Raw genomic sequence first — 21,652 nt, 5'->3', positions numbered from 1 at the left:
TTCACGTTTTGAGACCTAATTTTGGTTATAAACATACATCTAACTGACCCGGTTCATAGATATAAATCGTGATATGCCACAGTTTTTCTAGCAAATTTAACACAATCTTATATTGGATTCATCATATCTATAAATAAAGTCTCAATGGAGTTCACGCTGCACAGTAAACTGTTCCAGTAGTGGAACTTTATTAAACAGTGCCATCTAGAGGCTGCCTGTGGGAATAGTCTCCCAACATGCCTTTAAAATTAAAATCCATCCATCCATCTTTCCATCCATCGTCAACCGCTTATCCTGCGTACAGGGTCGCGGGTAAAATTAAAATACCATTTTTAAATATGAAAAGCTTTGTACCTAATTTTATTAGTAGAGATCAATAAATGAACAGGAACATCGCACATTTAATGTCCTTCTGACAACTCATACACACAAATCCTGGTATCACAAAATACCTTCAGTAATGATGTAAATACACTTGAAAACACAATGACATCAAGGATCTATTCAAAGACTCATCATGACTGGTATCAGGTTATTAAATGTACAGATGTATTCAGCCAGCAAGTAAAGCATTTATTGACGCAAATCAAGGTTTTTCCTCATGGTGGGCCTAAAGCCCTGCGTGATGATGTTCACAGTGCCCTAAAAAAGCAGGTATGCACATGGTGTATCCTTGCTGTAAAAGTACTATCCGATGTTGAGGTTTTTCTATTTTAGTACTACTTAGAATTGTTGGACAACAGCCATCAACACAAACAGACAGATGAATGTTGAAACATTTGGACGGGCACAAAGTCAGAGGAGACTTTTTCCTTTTACAAAAAAATAAAATAAATTGCATGATTAAAAAGAACATACAAGTGCAAAGTTTTGCCCTTAAAGCTTGACTGCGTGTTTTGAAACAGTTTAATATTGACCAATCTCAAAAGGGATTCACTGCTACAGTACATTTTTTGGACATACTTCAGTAACAATATGATATGATCAAAAAGAAAAAAAAATATTGACAGGAATGAAGCAGTAGCACATGCATCATGGTTATGGCTGTGGTTGCGACTAGGAGTATGATAATGCCTGAAGTGGCAGCTTGGCATCAGCACTGAATGACATCCCTTTATAACTTGCAACCTCTTCGTGACACCTTTTCTGTCAACAACAGAGCAATACTAGGTGAAGTAAGCCTAATAAATTCTAAATCGGATGTTCCAATGTTGGCAGACAAAAATGTCATTCATTCACACGTGCTTCGACCTCTCTGGAAGGGGTACAGATACAGATTCAAATTCCCAAAAAAAAAGTATCTTCTTATGAGGGGTATCTAGCTTTGGTTGTGACATAAGTATGAAATTCCTTCTGCGGCCCAAATATGATTTTTTGCGACACTGTGAGCATTGAAAAATAATATTTAAAAATTTTCCAGAAACAACGCAACTTTAGATAATCCACTCACTATGACACCAATTTACATTGAAACTACTGAGAAGCAGAGAAGACATTCTCGGCATGTTTGTAATTTCTGTAAAGCGAACCGTTACAGCTGTGGTTCCCAACCTTTTTATTTTGAAGTTACCATTCTACACAAGTTGATATAAATCTGGATGTCATTTAACACTATTAGCTACATAAAACTTAATATTGCTTAGACTTGTTTTGTCACCAATTTGAATTGCACTCCTATAACACTGTCACTCATCATCGACAGTTGAAAGAAGTATTTAAATAAATGCAGCAGAACTAGAGATCTGTCTTTTTAATTTTGCTTTCTTTTCAAAACCTGGTGCCCACATTGCAACTCGACCACCAACAGTTGGGATAGAGATTCAGGTGTGTTGTGCTACCTCAGGCAGAGTAGAGATGAGCAGTAGGCTATAAAGGTCTGGTAAGCTCACTTCTTTTAAACTCCACTGAAATGTAAAGGCTTTATAGAACATTTTTTTTCAGATATGCAGTAGTACTTACCGAAGCCTGTAAAGAAACTTTGATGGAGAAAACGGTGGAGTTTCCCTGTAAGATCATCCTCATACCAATGTGTAATCAAATTTGTGAATTTGTTTTCCTCCTTTTAAGAGCTAGGTACCCCTGCCCTCCCCGGCAACTGCAAAAGTAACCCCTGGGGTACAAGCATTCCTGGTTGGCAATCACTGCTTTAAAAGGGATCACATTATTACAGGTCATTGTGGAAAGCCACTTGTTTTTGCAGCACCACCAGAGGTTTTGCCACTTCAGCACCGTGGACAGCTCCACATGATCCCATACTAAAATCTAACCAAAATGAACCACCAAAATCACTTTCACAGACAATATATGCAGAAAAGCACCTTAACTGAGAAGCTGTGCTTTCAAAGCACGATGTACTTTATGTACAGTATGGGGACCCACATCTTACTCATAAGCACATACATGACACCAGTATAGAAGCACACAGGGACATCCAAAGTCCAATCTTTTGACTCTACAATGCACAACAGCAGTCACTGATTTATACAAAACAGTTAAAGCTACCAGCCCTCTAATTAATGTTGCAAAAAGGTACACAGTAAAGCTTATCAGGTAGGGGAGCTTTCAACCTCAATTCAGAGAGAAGCAAAAAAGAGGAAGCACTGTAGGCAGAGAAGGAACGTTCATTCAAAATCCAGGGAATCAACAAAAACATGTATCAAAGACAACAGGATGGCAAATCCCCTCCCTCTCTCATAGTGGCACACTGAACAAGCTGTTCATCAAAGGGGGGACAACCTACTTTGGAAATCAGCCCCAAGAGACACTGGTACTAAACAAACCCGTTCCTTATTTTTTTCCCTACAAAGAAAAGTGAGCTAGGTTCCACAGAGGCAGTGAGTGGAGTATGGTATTTTCTTTGGAACAAACAGCACTGCAGCCCACTATCAGCTAATAGAGCCTGGCTCCCAGAGGGGAGCTCAATATAGGACACTTTTCCTCTTCCTCCACTTGAGCTATTAATACACCCAAACAAAAGAAAAGAGGCTTAATGAGGCAGCAACAGGGAACTCATGCGAACTAAGTTAGACAAGAGCTTTGTAGTGTTTAGCTCCAAGGATTCCATTCCTTTTAAACAGGCAGAGGATCCTGCTTTGCTATTTGTATTGTGGCTGACACTATGGGGGTAAAAGTACAGTATATGTACATCATGATGCACCCTTTTAAGCACTATGTTCAGACCCATTTGATGAGGTCTTTGAAATGGCGTAAGCAACACAACAACAAAGAGAATGCATAGTTTTGAGCATGATAATGTGCTGGATATGGAAATTATAGACCCTAAAAAGAATCTCTGAAGAAACACATTGTACGCGGTCACAAAGTTACCTAAGCTAGTAACATCTAACATATTTCACCATTTGGAGAAAAACAAACCGTGATATATGAAGCATTTCTTTGCATATTTGCATGAAAGGAAATATCTCATGCAGCGTAGAGCAGCTACCTTGAAGTTAATGCTTTGGTTCAGATTCAGAGTGCACTGAAATGGAAGAAGATGAGGGAGTTTATCTAAATGCACACAGTAGTCCAACTAAGGATTTGTATCCTGATTTAGCAGGAGAAACTGTTTCCAGGCAGCTTCACATACTGAACACAAATACTGCTGTACATCAACAGAATACAGTATTTCAACTATTACCATGGAAACAGACTAACACATACGGCAAAAAACAATTCACAGAGCATGGTATTTACTTGCCTAACTATCCTGGCTAACACCAGTATTGTAACATTGGAACATTACAATATTCAGGCTATTGTAAAAAGGGTTTTGGTGTTTACATCCATATACCTCAAAACAGCAAAAATTCAAAGTCCTGAATTAAATCAAGGATATTTAAATATGCAAGTAAACTAACTCACATTAAATCAATTAAGGATCTGCCAAATAAAAGCTAATAAAAATAAATTAAAAGAAGAGGTTGATGCTTCAGTTTACATCATGCACTGGGGACTTCATACTAACCAGATATCTGCCTCAAAGTGAGAGCTGTCACACTGCAAAAATCACCATTTCAGTCATGCAGTACAACTTGTTAAATAGAGCAAGGGATGGTGTCAAAAGTAAAAGAGTGTTTGTTTGAGGTCTGTCCTCAGGAACTTTATCATGAAGGGTAGATCATTTTGCAGTATGTTTAAGACTTAAGGCAGTAACACAAGGGGCCCTATGTTGCCTTAAAATGTCCTAAAGTATCACCACCCCTTAACTCATAAGCTCACACCTGTCCATTACCTGATTTAATTGCATTTTTGGCACATAAATCTTTCCATTTTAAAATAATCTTGTTTTATCTGAAAAGGAAACCACTTGAAGCTGCCCGTTGGCATCTTGACGCATTCACCTCGAACTAAGCTGATCTGAATTTTCCATTTGGGGCATTCTGCTCAATCCAATTGGTTGTAGTGATAATGAGACAATTAAGTCCTGCACCACACAAGGCAAATCCACTGCTGGGCTAAATACTGACTTGAGGATCAGAGAATGTGGAACAGCAGCAATGCTGAGCCTTGAAGTAACCATACTCCCACATCAGAGGCAAACATAAGTCTAAATATAGCGCTTCTTGTGGGGTCACATCCCCATAGGCAGCAGTGTTCCCCATACAACAATAAAGCCACAGATTTGGCTGAACACTATATCCAAATTTGGTTGTTCCTACAAAAAGATGTTCACATGTTTGCTTCTTTAACCCTTATGAACAAGGATTTTTTTTGACCACTGGACACAGTTGCAGTTCAATCGTAACATTCACCAGACTCCTTAAATAATTCAAAGGACTTTGGTTACATAAATTTGACAAACCATTAACCAGTAGCCAATGGTGTTAATCTCTTCTTGCCTATAGTAGTCTTACCATATCTACTTAACTGTGTCTCAGTAACCTACTTACAAAGAAGTTTAAACAGCAATCAGACCACATGAAAACAGTCTTTTTAGCTGATTGGGAAAAACATACACATACACAAAACATCTTTTTTTTTTTTTGAAGACTCACTGTATCCATTATTTCTTTTCAGATCAGTCTGAACCATAAATAAGTTAACAATATAGCTTATCATAAATAAATTGCAGTCTGTAAAATTCACATATAAATACCCTGCTCCATCTTGCAGAGACTTCCCAGAAAAGAGAAGTGGACCAACTTTACATTGCGATGCGGCACGTTGCTTTTCTTCTCTCCCTTTGACAAAAAAATACAAAGCATCCATGGTGTAAACACTATGACTCTCCCTTTAAAACCCCTGGAGGCATTTACAAAGACAGGTAAATGGAGCAGACAGAGTAAGCTGTTTTATGACGAGACCGAATATGTCTCTCCACTGTCTGTCTGGACTTGGGGCAGTAGGGCAGCCCTTTTTCATTCTGGACACCGTTGACAACTTCTTCCTGGTCCAGTCCCTGATTGAAACAGTCCGTGTGAAAGTGAGAGAGACAGAAAAGGGATAGGCTATTGCTAATGATGATTGATTGATTGATTGATATTGAGGTGACGGTTGCTGCTCTTGCTGCATGCTTGGTTTTGGACACGTGCGAACGTCCATGCAATTGAGCCAGAGGCAAAGAGCTGCCAGGGACAGAGAGAAAGAGAAGAGAGCTGTCTCTACACTGGTCCAAGACATCCAACGGTTTATGAAACTGTCTAATTCTCCCTTTTCATTTTGCTGTCTCACTGTCCTTCTGAGAAGTGAAAGGCTGGATGCGCTGGTTGGTGCTCAGAGTCTGTTCCCAGGGCCACTGGTGTGCTGACAGGTGTGCTTTTGGAGGGCTGCGGGTTAGTGTCGCCCCCTGGAAAAGTCTTCTCTTGAGACTGGGAAGAGGACGACGAGGAATGGGTGCTCTCACTGGAACTGCTGCGGGTCTCTGTGCTGGTACTCGTCTTTTTCATCTTCCTCCTCTTGGCTAGTGGCGCCTTGTCCACCGTCTGTAGGCGAAAACCTTCCCGCTTACATTTGTTAAATGCCTGGGACAAAAAAAGGGGGGAACTGGTTAGACAGTTATTAAGATTACGCAGAATTTTTCATTTTCCAAGGGATGCACTGATCCAGCTCTTTCTCTCCTGACACGGTGTATCAGATCGTTTTCATTCTGCACCGTTTTGGACTACGTGTATAAATTTTTCCTGCATAAAAGATTCACAACATATGTTTGAACTAGGACCGCAACTAATGATTATATTCAGTATCTATTTATCTGCTGATATTTTCACTGTGAAACAGTATAGGCTCATCTAAAAAATAATGGTAAAAATGATTAATCCCCTCTCAAAGCTCTCACTGATATCTTAAGACATCTTGTTTTGTCTATCAACAGTCCAAAAACGACAAAGCAAAGTGAGAATCTGTAACAAATGAACATCTGATATTTTTGTTTGAAAAAGTACTTAAAGGATTAATTAATTATTAAAATATTTTTTAAATATACGTTTTCTGTTTTTTGCTTAATTGGTTATGTGACTGATGATTTCAACATAATGTTAATAATCTATATATTTTGGCTCTCAAGTCGGTATAGGTTTAACAGTGGCTTCTGTGCAGTCCATGAGCAGCAGCAATTGTTCAATACAACCCACATTTTACAGGAAGACGAAAGTTTGAGAATTCCTGACTTACGCTCATTACTTACATTAAAGGTAGCTTTGACGTAAGTGTGCACGGAGGCAGTGGAGGAGCCGAGAATGTCCGGGGTCATGAGCGGGTTGGAAGACAGCTGACTGTCGTCCTGGAGCCAGGCATTGTAACGTAGGCCACACATCTTAATCCTCTTATTTGGGTCCACCGTGAGCAGCTCTGCAGGAGCAACACACAGATAATTACCTTTAGCGCTCTTAATACGCAAGTGAGGAGGTGAGCCACAACGAGGAACTGATTTCCTCGTCAGTGACTGTGAGCTACTTTGTGTGGCTGGCCAACTCTATATACACAACTAAATTTAAGTTTGTGTTGTTTTCTGTAATTTGTATGGTCTAGATGCAATAGTCATGTGGTCTCATAATTTATTGCAATTAAAATATTTTAGCCAATTAGATACACACTTGTCCTGTGAAATGTCCTCTAAAATCTTACAACTTTGTCACTAATACACTAAAAATGTACCACAGAGTCAATGTGACATAACATCTCTTTAACTTAAGAAAATTTTCTAGCATAGTTTGAAGGTGGGGTATGCGATTTTAATCCAATGCACGTCTTTTGGTCAAAGTCAACGACTAGCTCTTCACAGTCAGCTTGCTGGTGTTTGTAAATCGGAAAAAAACAACGTGGCCTGGACTTGACCACACAACACTATTCCAGCTATTGCATCCATGATTTGTGTGTCAGATAAGGTTAAATGACTTGTCCATGGACATTCAGCTTATTTTCTAGTTCACCAAGACATGCTGTTGTTGTGATGTTAGCTATAGTAGCAGGAGAGTTGTGAGTGTCGCTGTCTAGAGCAGGTGTGCTGGCTCTGGGACGGTCTCATCCTCTCTGCATTTTAGCTTCGCAGCAGCAAGTGTACCGGCAGTTTGCTCACCCACAACTTAGGTAATGGTAGTTACATTACTTGCTGTGTTGTTATTCACTCTATATCATGGTTTCTGTCATGGTATTGGATTTCACCAGAATCGCATACTCCACCTTTAAGACATCAGACTTAAAACAAGCCACCAGATACATCCTCGCCTTGTATAAGGTCCTTGGCCTGCTGGGACACATTTCTCCAGGCCTCGCCTTCAAAAGAGAAGTCCCCCTGTTTGATTTTCTTCATGATTTCCTCAGCACTGGTGTGGGTCAGGCTCTTCTCCTGACATTGAAAAGGAACCTGGCCAGACAGCATGGTGTACTGCAAACACACAGGAAAAACACACAATCTGCTTTCAAAACACCACGAATACTCTTTCCAGGCTTAAATATCCACACCGTAAATCGAATCTAAACATTTTGCACAGTCAGTGTGGCACAGAAAATGCTAAGTGCTTGTTTTTGTTAACCGGTTTGCCTACAATGAGCTGGGAAAGAAACTAGACATAAGTGTTAAAACACATCTGCTATTAAAACAACATGCTTTAGAGGAGCTCTTAACCGATCACGACTGTTCACATTTTTTAATTGTTCTGCTGCATGTTGTTGACCGTGGTTGAACCAGCACTAAACAGAAGAGCGGCATGTACTCAGCTGAATGAACAGGATACGCTCACCTTGGCCTGCTTACATCTGCGTCCAGATTCCCCATTTAAATGACAGCAGTTGGGTACAGCCCTTTTGGCAGTGGAGGATCTGTCGTACCCTGATCTCTTCCTCGCTCTCCCTCCCTCTCCCTGTTGGCTCACTTTGCTCTCAGGGCATTGTGCACACAGCTTGTCAGTAGCCATTTCATCAAAGCTCCATGAGACACACTACTCCCATATCCCCCCAGGGGGCGACGGTGTGAAACAGCACTTGCACAAGAGCCCAGGCTCTGTATGGATGACTGGCAAAGTACAGAAATCTCTCTCTCAACTCTCCACCACCCCCCTATGTGCCCTCTCCATCTCTTCTCTACCTCTCCTTTTAATATTCCTCCTCTACACAGAAAAAGGTTGAATTAGGATGACATTTCTGCTACTGGGAAGCAGCATCACCGCCTTAACCAGTTCTGAGAGCTGGGCTGGTTGCTCTTCACTCTGTGGTGAGCATTTAAACTGTGTCAGCTCACCACAGGATGCTGAGGGTTGTAGCGCTGAACGAGAGATGGAGATGAGTATCATGCAGTACAGATTAAACAGAACATGCACACACATGCATACATACATTTATGTGTGTGCATTCACACTCAAAAGCACCCCTCTACTACACACGCACACTGAAAGCCTAACCACAGCCAGAATCTGTTGAAATAACAGATGATTGCTTAATCAGAATGGCCTGCAGCAAATGTTTAATCCATAAAATGGATAACGTCAACAAATCAATATTGTATAGAGCTCATGATTAAACGTTAATTTGGTTTTAGAAATTCTTTAGTTAACAGTACTATGAAAAAAAACTTTAAAGTGGAGCTTCAAGCTGGGGATTTTGAAAAGATTTTTATAAATCACAAATTTATATAATCAGGTCACTTTCCTGAGGATATTGTGGAAAATAGGCCTGTACTTGTTAAGAATGTGCAGTTACAATGACGTTGCTCCTGAATAGGGCTAATCAATGATCTGTTCTTTAGTCCTATTCCTGACTGAGCAGCATTATTTCAACAGCATTAAGTGAGAGCTCTGGGTGTAATTCTGTAAGTATCCTAAGTAACTTTTCACTTGATCATGCTATTGAAATCTACAGCCCTATCATAATGTATAATATACTTTACTTTTGAGACAGACAGACTGGTCTTCCCATGTGACTGAGAGAGTGAATTAACAGCAGTGACCATTAACCATTACTTGGATTAATGCTCCCAATAATAAATATTTTCTTTATTGATTCAATTAGTGAGTAATCATAAATGCCCATCAGAAGTTACCAGATTCCAAAGGGAAGCACCGAGATTGCTTTCTCAATTCGATAAATAGTCAAAAACCTCAAAATTATCCAATTTAAGCAAAAAAAAAAACAAACAAAAAAAAACATCCATCAGTCCAACTACCATTATTTTATTTTAACCTGAGCACAGCTCTGCCGTCCCACACCCACTCACCAGAATGACCCCCAGACTCCACAGGTCACAGGACTCATCGTAGCCGTCATATTTGAGAATCTCTGGCGCTGCGTACTGCAGGGTGAAGCAGGGAGTCTTCAGGAGCTGATTGTCTGGTGGTTTGAGGCGAGCAAAGCCAAAGTCTATGATTTTTATCTCCGAGTTCTCACTCTCGTCTGTGAAGAGCAGGTTCTACGAATCAATTGGAGACACGAACAGCAATCATTTCTCTCTGCTCTGCAAAACTGGTCCACTCAAGAGCTAAATTGGACATCAAGACCAGGTACTTTTGACCCATGTTAGGGTCAAACAATTTTACTCTTGTTTTGTAGAAGATTGCAGAGTCAGAATGGTGATACGACAGATCATACAAAGTTCAGAAAAACACAGTAATTCTTTTTAAAGCGTATGATCCAGGCTGTTTGTATTTATCACAAAGATACAAACTGAGCTCAGACAGAAAAGAATTTCTAGCAGTAGTCCTACTGAATGTATGTCCAATACCTCCGGTTTAAGGTCCCTGTGCACCACTCCTACATCGTGCATGTGACTGACAGCCGACACCAGTTTTCGCATGATGCGGCTGGCCTCTGTTTCGCTGAAATGTTGCTTTCGGCGGATCCTCTCCAGCAGCTCCCCTCCACCAAGCAGCTCCAGGACCAGGTACGTGTGGAGCTACAGCAAACACACACACATAATATATTTACACTGCTCACCACCCACTGTTACACCCATTTCTAACCTATAGCAATGTTTGCACCTACTATACTATTTCAGAGTGTGTCGCAGAATATGGGTTTTGCAGTAATGTATAGTAAATCTGGCTTTCACAGCTTGAAGTGGAAAACAGCTGAATGTTGAAAGGGTGGATGAGATTTTTTTTGTTGTTGTTGCATAATAAATATAGCAAAAGCAGCCCATCCTTGATCCCATGCTGGAAAGATCAAACCATAATGGCATTGAGTAAAAGTGAAAGAGGCCAAACAAAGTGGGAAGGGAATAATGTGTTTGGGCAGCAGGGTAGAGTTTCTCATTAGTGCTGGGTCTCGGGAACAAAGGCAGAATTCGGTTGAGGGGAGGCGAGGCGGGCTGCTTTGATCTGGGTCACAGGCCTCTGAGGTACAGTAATAACCACACTGAGCTCATCAGGACTAAAGTGGTGCTCCTGGGCTTGAAGGACCGATGCTAATGAACCTGTACACAGTCAGCCACATGGACACACCTTCCCAATAACTGAGGTAAACTTCAGTTGTAACACATGCACACTTAGTTTGGTTTGAGTGTGAGGCTCAATTAGCAACACAAGTAAATCTAGGTTGTTTCTATTCAGTGGTACAAAATGGATGTTTGTACAGCTGCAGTTTAAAATACATTTGGTGTGAAATATCAAACACACAGAGGGATGTTCATGGGACAATACATGAAGAGATAGACAAAGACCTCGAGCGCTTCAAGCTTTCCCATTAATCTGCCTTGTTCCAGTTCCAGGACTTAATAGGGCTGCGGTCTCCACAGGATCAACAGAGAGCCCTGCAAAACAGAATTTATGGTGGGAAAGGTAACCATACCTGGTCGTGGTAAATTTCATGTAACTTGACAATGTTAGGGTGGCCATCGCAGAGCTTCAGGGCTGCGATTTCCCGCTGAGTCTGTGCCTCCATCCTACAGCAAACACAAGCAGGAAGCCAGATCACTGTCACAAAATACAACATAAATACACACATACACAGCAGAGTGAGAAATGGACTTTTCAAGGCAGTTTTTGTCTTCTTCATTTGCCATTTTGATCTAAAGTGGGTAATCATAATGAATTAGAGAGGTGTGCTTTTGCATTACACATTAGCAAATAAACAGTATGTACCAAGAGAAGCAAATGCAGGTTTTAGAAAAGAAGACAGAATGTCCCCAGCCAGTTCATCTAGCACTCATTAACATTCTACTTTTTGTATGACATTTGTACAATGTCATTTTTTGACAGTGAGTTGTGTTGGGTTGGCATTTTCTTCAGCTTGGTTATTTCCTACAAATCACTTCAAGTTGCCCACAAGGTTCAGTTCTGAAATGTTCTCACATTTTTAATTCAGAGGCATTTCTATAAATGTTTAAGTGCAGTTTAGCTCTGCAACCTCACTGATGCACGGTTAGAAAACAATGTGGTGCTGTGATTTACTTCCTGAATGTCTAGATTTCAGGAACACACGTTTGTGTCAGGAGGACTGTCGCCTCTTTTTAGAGCCATAATAATTGGTGCCACACTGTCAGTGGAGGAGTGTAGTGTAGGACTGCAGTCAAAACACATGATCAAAGCTTATTTTGTAGCAGTTGCCAGCAAAAAGAAGCATGTTTGTGAGCAAAAATGTATTTACATTTATTCAGCCAACATCTGGCAACCTTACACAGAGTGATACAGCAAATACAATCTATGAAATTATGTAATCATGTCAAGTTATGACATTATTTTGGATTCATCAGTTTAACAGAACATTTATTTGATTTTTTTTATGTGATTGTTGTTTAGAGTTGCTGACAAGGGTCCAATTTCTGCCAGGGAGAAGAGGATGGTGGCCAACTGATTTATCCGGTCAAACTATCAACATCACACAGTCAAAAGCATTTGGGTTGAGAAAGACATCTGAGCAAGCAGGCCGCAAGATTGTACCTCTTGCTGACAATCTTGACTGCATATTTCTGTCCAGTCTTCTTGTGTGTGCACCGTCTGCAGATAGAGAAGCTACCCTCTCCCAGAACACTGTCCCTCAGGTCCATCTCATAACTCATATAGAAAGGAGAGTCCTGCAGCAGGGGAACAGTGGACCAAAGCAAGTTGTTTGGAGATGCCTCTTAAAATATATATATATACATACATACATACATACATACATACATACACACACACATACATATATACACACATATATATACACACACACACACACACACACACACGATTTTAAAATTCAAACAAGTTTGAGTTGTGTGATAATACTGCTTTGTTAAGTATTTCACCACAGAGTGATCTGCAGCAGTATGAGGAAGCTCTCTTGTTGTGCAATGTTTTAAAAATGAATTTGCATAAAAAAGAGAAACGTGGAAGTGGCAAACGGGGCGAAGGTACACAGACACAGATATCTCAATACTGAATATCACAATAAGACAAGACCGTTAACTAGCTTTCTGTTTGTGAGAGAAAATGGCAAGAAAACCTGTAAAGCACAGCGAGCTCAGGCTTTACTGGAATTCTGTGCATATTTGGAGCACATTCTTGCCTGAGTGCTCGGCTGAAACTTTCTAAAGTAAGCACTAAAGGATATAAGTAGGCTATGACCCAAGTTATAAATGAACGCCAAAATGCTGATTTTCTTTTTACGAAAATTCTATTTAATATCCCAGCATTTTGTTGATTAGCCAAACATTACTAAAAAGGTGTTTGGCCTAGACTGAACAGCATTAAATGATTAACTATAATCTGTATCTGCAATATAACAAACCTGATAACAAATCTTGAAAATGGCAAAGTTTCTGAAATCTCTACACCATCAGGTAACCAGTATGGTGATGACAAAGCTACAAACGCAGTGAGTGTACAAAAGGCAATGCACTGCTTCCTTGCACAGAAACACAAGTGCATTCACGAACAAACATCATTAAATAAAACAGACTCATGCCTGAAAACTGAATGCAGTAAAACAAGTAAAGTAGAATAAAGATTCTAGTGGAATGGAGAGGAGGTAAGAATCTCGTTTGTATGTGACAGCAGCTATTAGCTTAAGTGTGTTTGTACAGGGGGATCCAAGCCCATTCATCTTACCTTCATCATAGCGCTGCGGGCCACCGCAGCAGAGCCTGGCCTGTCAGAGCCCCCACACAGCTGGACAGGGTCGTCCATCACCACATTCCTCTTAAATAGGATGGAGGGGGCCATGAAAGAGTAGCCCTGCACACAGAGACACATGAACTTAAGGTGTTTACATTTTACAAAGACTTAAAGTGAGTGCTGGACTATATGGACAGAAGGAAAGGAAACATCCATTGCTGCGGTTCACAGCCTCAGAAAAGACTGCAGCATTAAAATCCCCCCCAGCATTTTTATCCATATTTACTTTAAAACTTAAAATTGTTGTGTATTTTTCTTTAAATGTTTCTACGGCTCACCAGGTTGTCAGCTTGACAATAAACCCAATTCTATTAATTTGTGAGTGACAGCGGCTGTCCAGCTGTTCCTATTGTTAGACCTGTCATTGTGGAGCGCTGCCAGCTTAATTCCAGCTGTGGGGAGCCCAAAGCTTTGAGCTGGCATTAATCTCTCTTTCCCTTTTTCACCGACACACACACACACAGCTGTGTGGTATGTAGTGACAGCCATGGATGGACGGAAGGATGGATGTTGAATGAATGAGATGCCCTAAATTGCCGGGCTTGAATATTTGATTGCTCTGCTGTGAAATTACATCTTGGCGCTCTTAATGCAATTTTAATTTTGTTTTGTGAGGCACGGTGGGGGAGCAAGTGCACGGTTTAAAATTGGGATTGCTGTCGTTATCTCAGAGATTGCTAGGCTTGCAAATTATAAAGACCACAAAATTTCAGACTATGTGAATGGCAGCTGAGAGCGAAAAAAGCCAAGATGAAGTTGGCAATCAAAGACTGAAGGCGTAACCGAGACAGACGTGGTGATGCTCTCAAAGTGTAACCTTTTATTCCATGAGAGAAGCCCGTTAATGGATCTATTGATCTACCGAGCTCAAGGATCCAGAAGGCAATCAGAGTTGAAATTTCATGCAATACATCAGACAGCCATCAGCTGGCATGGAGTTGTGGGCCATATTATGGTTCAAAGCTACATCAAAAATAGTCATTCACATCTGTTACTTCAATAAGAGCTGCATATGGCAGCAATTACTTCAATAAAAGACCCTTTAGTCAATTTGAATACCAGTGCACACAGACAGACTCATGTTGACTTACAGCAACCTTTTGAGGACATTCAAAACTTCACTTGATTACTTCAATTGCTGTGGAGTATGTCAAATATAGTCACAGACAAAAAGCAGATAATGCATAATGCGATTTTTCATCTGTGTCAACATTTCACACTGCCTGCAACCAAAGCCCAGACAAACATCAGCACAAAGCAGATGCAAATATAGATGTTATCCTGTGTAATGTCCTGCAAGGAGCACAAAGGAAACGTTCCTGTCTGTAAACAACAAAACCATGAGTCACAACACACACAAAAAAAAGTCTGGTTCACCCTCCCACCTGGAAGATGCGGTCACAGTTCTGAGGCAGAGCTGCAGGAGAGTAGGTGGGGTCCATCTCTGTGAACTCTTCTGCGAAGTTGCTGACATCCAGCTCATCCCGAATCACTGGCTTGAACGGGGCAGGCACCTTCTTAGCGGCCAAGTCCTCCCAGTTAATTTTCTAGAGTTAAAAAAAAAAGTGAAAGTGAAACATTGTGGTTCATCCCCATCCTTATTAACGTGACTTATACAAAACACTCCCAGCTTTCCTAAATGCTGCTCATTCAAAGCAGCCCCATTATGTATAGTAACAGCTTTAGCTTTTCTAAATATTGTGAACCGTTCAAAACAGGCAGTGAGACCCACCTGGTAAAATGGGTGTTTTTTTAAATTCTCTGCACCATTAGGACCTGAGCCCAATCTCTTCTTTGGATCTTTGATGAGGAGCCGCTGGATGAGGTCTTTGGCCAATGGTCCCATATCTTTGGGGAAAGGAGGATCCTTTTTGGAAATCCTCCTGTGATGTGAGAGACAGATATGGTCAGTGTTGTAAGAGTGAATATAACTGAAGGCTAGCTGAAAACTGTGGCTGATGATCACAGAGAATCCATACTTGGCAATGTCTGTGTGCGAGTTCTCATCTCCATCAACGGTGAAGGGTGAGCCGCCAGTCAAAAGCTCATACATCAACACGCCGAGGCTCCACCAGTCCACCGCCTGGAATGCATGAAAGCACCCAGCCATGACTTTGGCTTAACAGACTAAAAGAAAAATCTCACTGGGGAGCACACGCATCCAGGAACACAGAGTGGAGAGCCTGGGCTGCTTGATTTGATCGAACAGAAGACAGCTTAAAACAAACTACAAATTACCTTGTCATGTCCAGACTCTCCGCCTTCCACAATTTCTGGAGCCATGTATTCAATGGTGCCACATACAGAAAATGCCCTTTCCATCTGTTTTAACAAATGCACAATTGACACATTTTAGAATCACAAAATACAGAAGATGCATATATGATTCAAGATTCAGTACAAGATTAAAGCCCCTGAACAACCTGGTTTCAAATCTCAAGTATTTCTCTGTAACAAGGTGGTGGAGCAGTTTTTCTACGAGTGGGTCCACATCGTGTTTGTCTCAAGCATGCGGGCAACACTATACACATTCCTGTTTTCACACTATTCCACTGATCTACAGGTGGGCAGTTAAGGCAACAATATATGCAGCAATGAGCCAACAAAGTCAGGAAAGAAAAAGACTGCTTGCTGGTAAACATGAATGTAAACAAGGAGGTTTCAAACTTTTAAATAAAAATCATCTTTGCAAATGTTTTATGAGGAAAGAAATGCATTCACCACATTTGCTAGAGCTCAAGTGAACAAACAAAAATGTGTTTTGATAAGTAACACTGTATGTAAACAAAGCTTTTGTTTGTTTTCAAGAAATCTCTACAGGGCCTCTTCAGCATTAAAAACTCATAGTTCCCAAGTTCGTAAAAAGATCTCTAGGCATTATTTATGAGGAGTTTATCACTTGAAAATTCAGCTCATCTGATAAAATATCAAATTACATCCAATAGAGAGATTAAGTAGGACCCCATTTCTCAGAAAAGAAGTTGATTATACATTTGAAATTATGCTTCCATTAGTATTTTATACTCCTGAGGTGTTGAAGGATAGACAGGTTGTAACACACATAGTTGAGACATACCGTACCTGATCAAATTCTTTACTGAGCCCAAAGTCTGTCAGAACTATATGACCACTTGAATCCAGAAGAATATTCTCAAGTTTCAGGTCCCGATAGACAATCCCAAGCTACGACAAGAAAATGACAAGTGAAACACGAAGCGTGCAAGCAGCAGTAGATAACTTCTCAACAGCCATGAGGTCTTGATTGTGTTGAAACTGGGCGTTACCTTGTGTAGATGTTCTAGTGCCAACACAATCTCTCCACTGTACAAGGCTACTTCTTGCTCCTTAAATCGCACCCTTTGCACCAAATGTGTGAAAAGCTCCCCACCATTCACATAATCTATAATAGAAGATATCATAAATGTCAAGTTTCATCCAATATAAAATATGTTGGTTAGTTATTTTTTTTTTTTATAGGGAAGGGGAAATACTTCTTTTATTTTCTGTTGATACTAATTCGTTCTGCTGGTGAAAATCCATTTCTTTCATTCGGTTAAAAACAAACATGAATTCTTTTACTGATTTTTATTTTGCTTGTATAAACATAACACAGATGAGGCAGCACACAAAAGGCAGTTTCGCATAAATTCCTAACCGAGAATGAGGTGCAGCTTGGTATCCGTCTGGAAGGCGTAGTGAAGTGTGACGAGGAAAGGAGACTGCCGGATGTGCTCCAGCACTTGACGCTCCGTCCGTGTGTGTTCAGCAGTCTTTGCCTTTTGTACAATAGTGGCCTTCTTCAAAACCTTCATGGCATACAGCTTCCCAGCATCATGACCACTCACTTTCCTCACCAGGAACACCTTGCCGTATGCTGGTGGTTAAAATGAACAAAGACAGAGGGCCAGGTTCAGTGCAGAGCAATGGGTTAAATAGAAATGACACATGATATCAGATGCCAGACCGGTAATGCAAACTATCATCCAAATGCAGTCATGTTCTGTTGAAAACAGGGCGAGACAATGGTCAAAAGTCTTACTCACCTCCTGTGCCCAGCACCTTTAGTAGCTCAAAGTTTTCAATGCCCACCCTCTCTACATGGCCCGTCAGGTTGGCTGAAGTCAGAGCAGAAATACAATATTAAAAGAGAATCAGTTAAACCACTCTAAACACATGTGGCTTGAATGATAAAATGCATAAAAAAGGCATGAACATCATGTTACTTGAGAGTATGTATTCTCTTACGAGTTATTCACGCTTAGAAAAAGATGTGTGAAAGTATATTTTCACAATATCAATGAGCAGCTACATGGGAAAATGTATGTTTATATTCGCTGCACTGACAGCCCTACTCTTTGCAACTGCAATTGCTGTTTGCAGTTGATTTATAAATCTCCCACCTACCTTTGGTGCCACATTAGACAACTCACTGGATAAATGAGCACAATCTACAAGGTATTCACTAATAAAAGGTAAAGGTATGAGGTATAAGATATAAAAGGTATGTATAGATACATGGTAGACTGTAATATAAAAGCGAAGGGTCTGGCTTTAGAGTACCTTTAATCATGGCCCTTCTCTAAAGTTTAGCTGTCGCTTCTTGTAAGTAATAAAAAGGTTAAAAATATTTAGTTAACCAGCAAGCTAACAGGCTGATATTTCAGCAATACAATGACCAGCCTCTAGCCAAAATCAGCCAAGATATTGATACGGCCAAGTTGTAAATACATTTGAAACTGATCAGCCATATTTAGCCATGGTTTTAAAAATCTGTGCACATGAACACCAGAAGGCACACTGCGTCACCTTACAATCCTTTATACTTTTTGTTTTGTAACTAGTGCCCACGGTATAAATGTATTACTGCATTTCATTTTGATAAAACGGCATCGAAGAAATGGGCTTTAAACTGGAGGGCGAGTGATTTAAAACAATCGACCAGTAGGGAAAGTCTGGGAGGTGGTTCCATGAACGCAGAGCCAGCAGCAGCAGACTGGCAGCACAGGGCATGTTGCAATTGTGAATTTCTTTAATAGTAAATATGTGCAGATACTGCAGACATGCATCATTAGTAAACCTCCTTTATGCAAATAAAAGATCTAAAGAAAGCAAGTCTTGTGCTAAAAAACTGACTTACACTTCTTTACTTTCTCTCAAATATGCAACAGCAAGCAAACTTGCTACATTAAGCAGCAAAAGGTCATTATCTTCCATCAGTGTTCTTCAGTGAATTCAGCACACACTGTCAGTGACTCCTCCTGTCTTTCTAAATCACACTGTCCCAGTACAGCTGACTGAGCGTAGTAGCACGCTCTTGGACATGCATGTCCATTGTAGTGAACACATTCCTTCTGTCTCACACTCTTAAAAATAGGCTAAGCAGCAATTAAAATGGCTGATTTAATATTTTCCACTGCTTCTCCTGTTACACACGTGAAGAAATGCTGCAACTGCTGCACTTCGAGTGCATACCGTGTCATCTCAAAACAACAATGCTGTCCTTCAAATTTAAGGTCAGAGGTTCAGGTTGCATAACACCCTTGTCAAGCTCACCCTACCAAGGCCAAGTCTGATTCCAGTGTTTATTAATAGACTGACAGAGGTGTCCAACCAGATGATACCTTACTGCTTGATAAGAGGAACCTCTTCGGTCTCTGCAATCGGAAATGCCGATTTTCCTTAAAATAAAAAGCTTTCCTTAAATTGTATACTTGTGTTGGTTTTCTGAACAATCAAACAACTAGTTACAATTACCTTTCAACAAACTGTTGTTCATCAGGAGAAGTGAATATTCTGTTGTTTTTTGTGTAAAGCATCAACACAAGGATGCCTAAGATTATTAAAAACATCAATTTTTTCATACAAAAACACATCTGGCAGGACAAAAAAAAGAGACACAGTGAACACTTTTTCGCTGCTTGAGAAGAATATAGTTGCAAAATATATGTAAATATGATTTTAAAAGTCTGGCATGGACTGGATGGACTCAGTGGGTACGTTGATCCTTTTATTTTGCTATATTGTCTTCACTGACACAAATGCTAAGCAAGGGTCCAAAGGAGGGTTAAGTTGATCCAGCAGCTAAAATGCTGTGTGAAATCTAAAACACAAAAACGAGAACCAGTGACAACTAGGCTGACTGCATATTTAGGGCAGGGCAGTAAATGGGGGTGCAGCATAGTCATGTTGCAGCCTGAACAGCAGCACTGTGTCATTATTAACCATTTTCAGCTGAGGCAGTGTCGAACTTCTCCCCTCTGCACTGAATCCATGGACTTGCCACTCTACTCGAAACAAACACTCATTAATACTCATGTATTAAGTCTCAGTCATAAATATTCAGGTAGTGTAACTGTTGATCCTTTTGGAGTAACGTTACTGTCGTGAGATTCTGCTTGTGCGTGTCATCAATAATTTGTGCTATCATTCAGTAAAACTGCCCACCCCCCCAAAAACGAAGAGCCAGCAGGATCCAATATAAACGTCACAGTTTTACCTTGAAGATGATGTTGAACCGTGAAAAAATGTACCTGTCTACCATTATTACACGACTCCAACAGTGTCTAACGTTAACGTACTGTTTCCGTTCACCCCTCTATAACTTCATGCAGCAATGAAACCAAGCTAACGTTTAACTTAATCTTGTGACTTCACAGCACTGCAGCTGTGCCTACTCTTTGCTGGCTAAGGAGAAGTTAGCTGCGACCGCTTACAAATCCAAGCATTAACAGCAATGTCCCACTCATTTAGTCATAAACGTTAAGTGAAGGCGTTGACAATGGCGTAAACTTACTGAAAATCTCTGTCGATGGTTTGATTTAGCCTAGTTACACGTCAACAACTAGCTTAAGCTAATGTTATTACCTGGGTTGACCACGGTTAAGTAATGTAGCAGTTAGCTAACGTTAGTAAAATGGGTTAGGTAACGTTAGTTTGGGCGAGTTAGCTGTAGCCTTAAAGGTAATAAGGACAGTCAGCCTTCCTCTGCCATTTCTACACTCCAGTAACGTTGACGTTAGCGCTCACTACAAATACCCATTGACAGTGACAGTTGGTTCTTCCAAGCTAGCCAGCTAACGTTTCTGCAGGGCACGTGTCTCTCCCTAAACATAAATGGCAAATAAAACGGACTGCATTAAAAGTTAAACCAGCTCGCAGATAACTTACCATTTTTCAGCTCATGTTTCACAGTAAAGAGGTCACCTTCTCTGGAAGATCCCTCCATCGGGGATGGCATCGTAATTTCCAATTATGTTCAAAGATGCTTTTCAGACAAGGTTACGTTCACCTCGCAAGCTAATGTGCAATATTAACATGCAATTGTTAAGCAAGATCATTAAACGCCTGACACTTATGCGCCAAACTTAACAGATATACAGGCAGAATATTGCTACAAAACGTAGCAGCAAGCAAGCCCAAAGGAAACACTTGCTTCTTCCAGCACACCACCACTACCACTACCATCGCAACCAGACAGTCCCTCTTCGCTGATTGGAGTTGCTATGTGAAAATCTGACCCCTGATTGGATGTTTTCGTATAAGCGACACATGATCCTGCCTTCCTCAAAACTGGTGCTGCCTTCAGTTGTCCCTTGTACACGCCCATGTCAAAGGTCAGACATGCAAACACTCAAATGCAATCTATTGCCCATAAAAAGTTAATTCCAAGTTCAAATCAGAATATATATGTATATATATATATATATATATATATACAAAATTGTGCTTTAGTAGGTTCTTGTTTATTTCAGAAAACAAGCTGAGAAGTAGTAGGGCTAGGCCAGCACAGTAGTGGAGAAGTACTTTCCCCAACCACTGTAGTAGTAACCAACTGTAGTTTCGAGTGACTTGTGCTTTACTTGCGTACTTCCATTTTATATTAGGTTATGAAAATACTCTAGTACGTTTTAAAGGCAAAAGTAGCACTTTTTATTCCATCACATTTATTTGAAATATAGTTACTAGTTTGAAGATCAACATTTCAGAAACATAGGCTATGATCATCTTATAAAATACTATGCATGTAATGTGTCATTACCTTAATACAGATTACACAGAACAACATGCTTTATAATAATACATTAATATACCACTAATGTATAACATGTTCCTTTTATTTAAGTAAGGGA

The 21,652-nt window shown here is 40.4% G+C and overlaps 1 protein-coding gene across 2 annotated transcripts; it reads right to left on the bottom strand.

The window, feature by feature from the left end:
* Window positions 1–344: 344 nt before the first annotated feature.
* rps6ka5 (ribosomal protein S6 kinase, polypeptide 5) lies at window positions 345–21,014 on the bottom strand. 2 transcript variants are annotated; one of them, XM_046062466.1, is made up of 17 exons: window positions 20,691–21,014; window positions 17,567–17,638; window positions 17,179–17,397; window positions 16,808–16,923; window positions 16,605–16,706; window positions 15,762–15,845; window positions 15,503–15,606; window positions 15,256–15,406; window positions 14,909–15,070; window positions 13,458–13,583; window positions 12,309–12,442; window positions 11,218–11,311; window positions 10,154–10,324; window positions 9,650–9,841; window positions 7,666–7,825; window positions 6,626–6,789; window positions 345–5,963 (listed from the first exon to the last, which is right to left on the bottom strand). In XM_046062466.1, exons 1-17 carry the CDS (start codon window positions 20,758–20,760, stop codon window positions 5,670–5,672), a joined length of 2,415 nt encoding a protein of 804 aa, XP_045918422.1. In that variant the 5' UTR covers window positions 20,761–21,014; the 3' UTR covers window positions 345–5,669. The 2 variants fall into 2 exon arrangements, with proteins under 2 accessions (XP_045918422.1, XP_045918423.1); XM_046062467.1 differs by lacking the exon at window positions 20,691–21,014 and adding an exon at window positions 20,317–20,543.
* Window positions 21,015–21,652: the final 638 nt, after the last annotated feature.

The sequence above is a fragment of the Micropterus dolomieu genome, linkage group LG11 (genome assembly GCF_021292245.1).
Source record: "Micropterus dolomieu isolate WLL.071019.BEF.003 ecotype Adirondacks linkage group LG11, ASM2129224v1, whole genome shotgun sequence".
NCBI lineage: Eukaryota > Metazoa > Chordata > Actinopteri > Centrarchiformes > Centrarchidae > Micropterus > Micropterus dolomieu.
The sequence above is the reverse complement of the archived record's forward strand: the minus strand, read 5'-3'. Positions and strand labels throughout refer to the sequence as shown.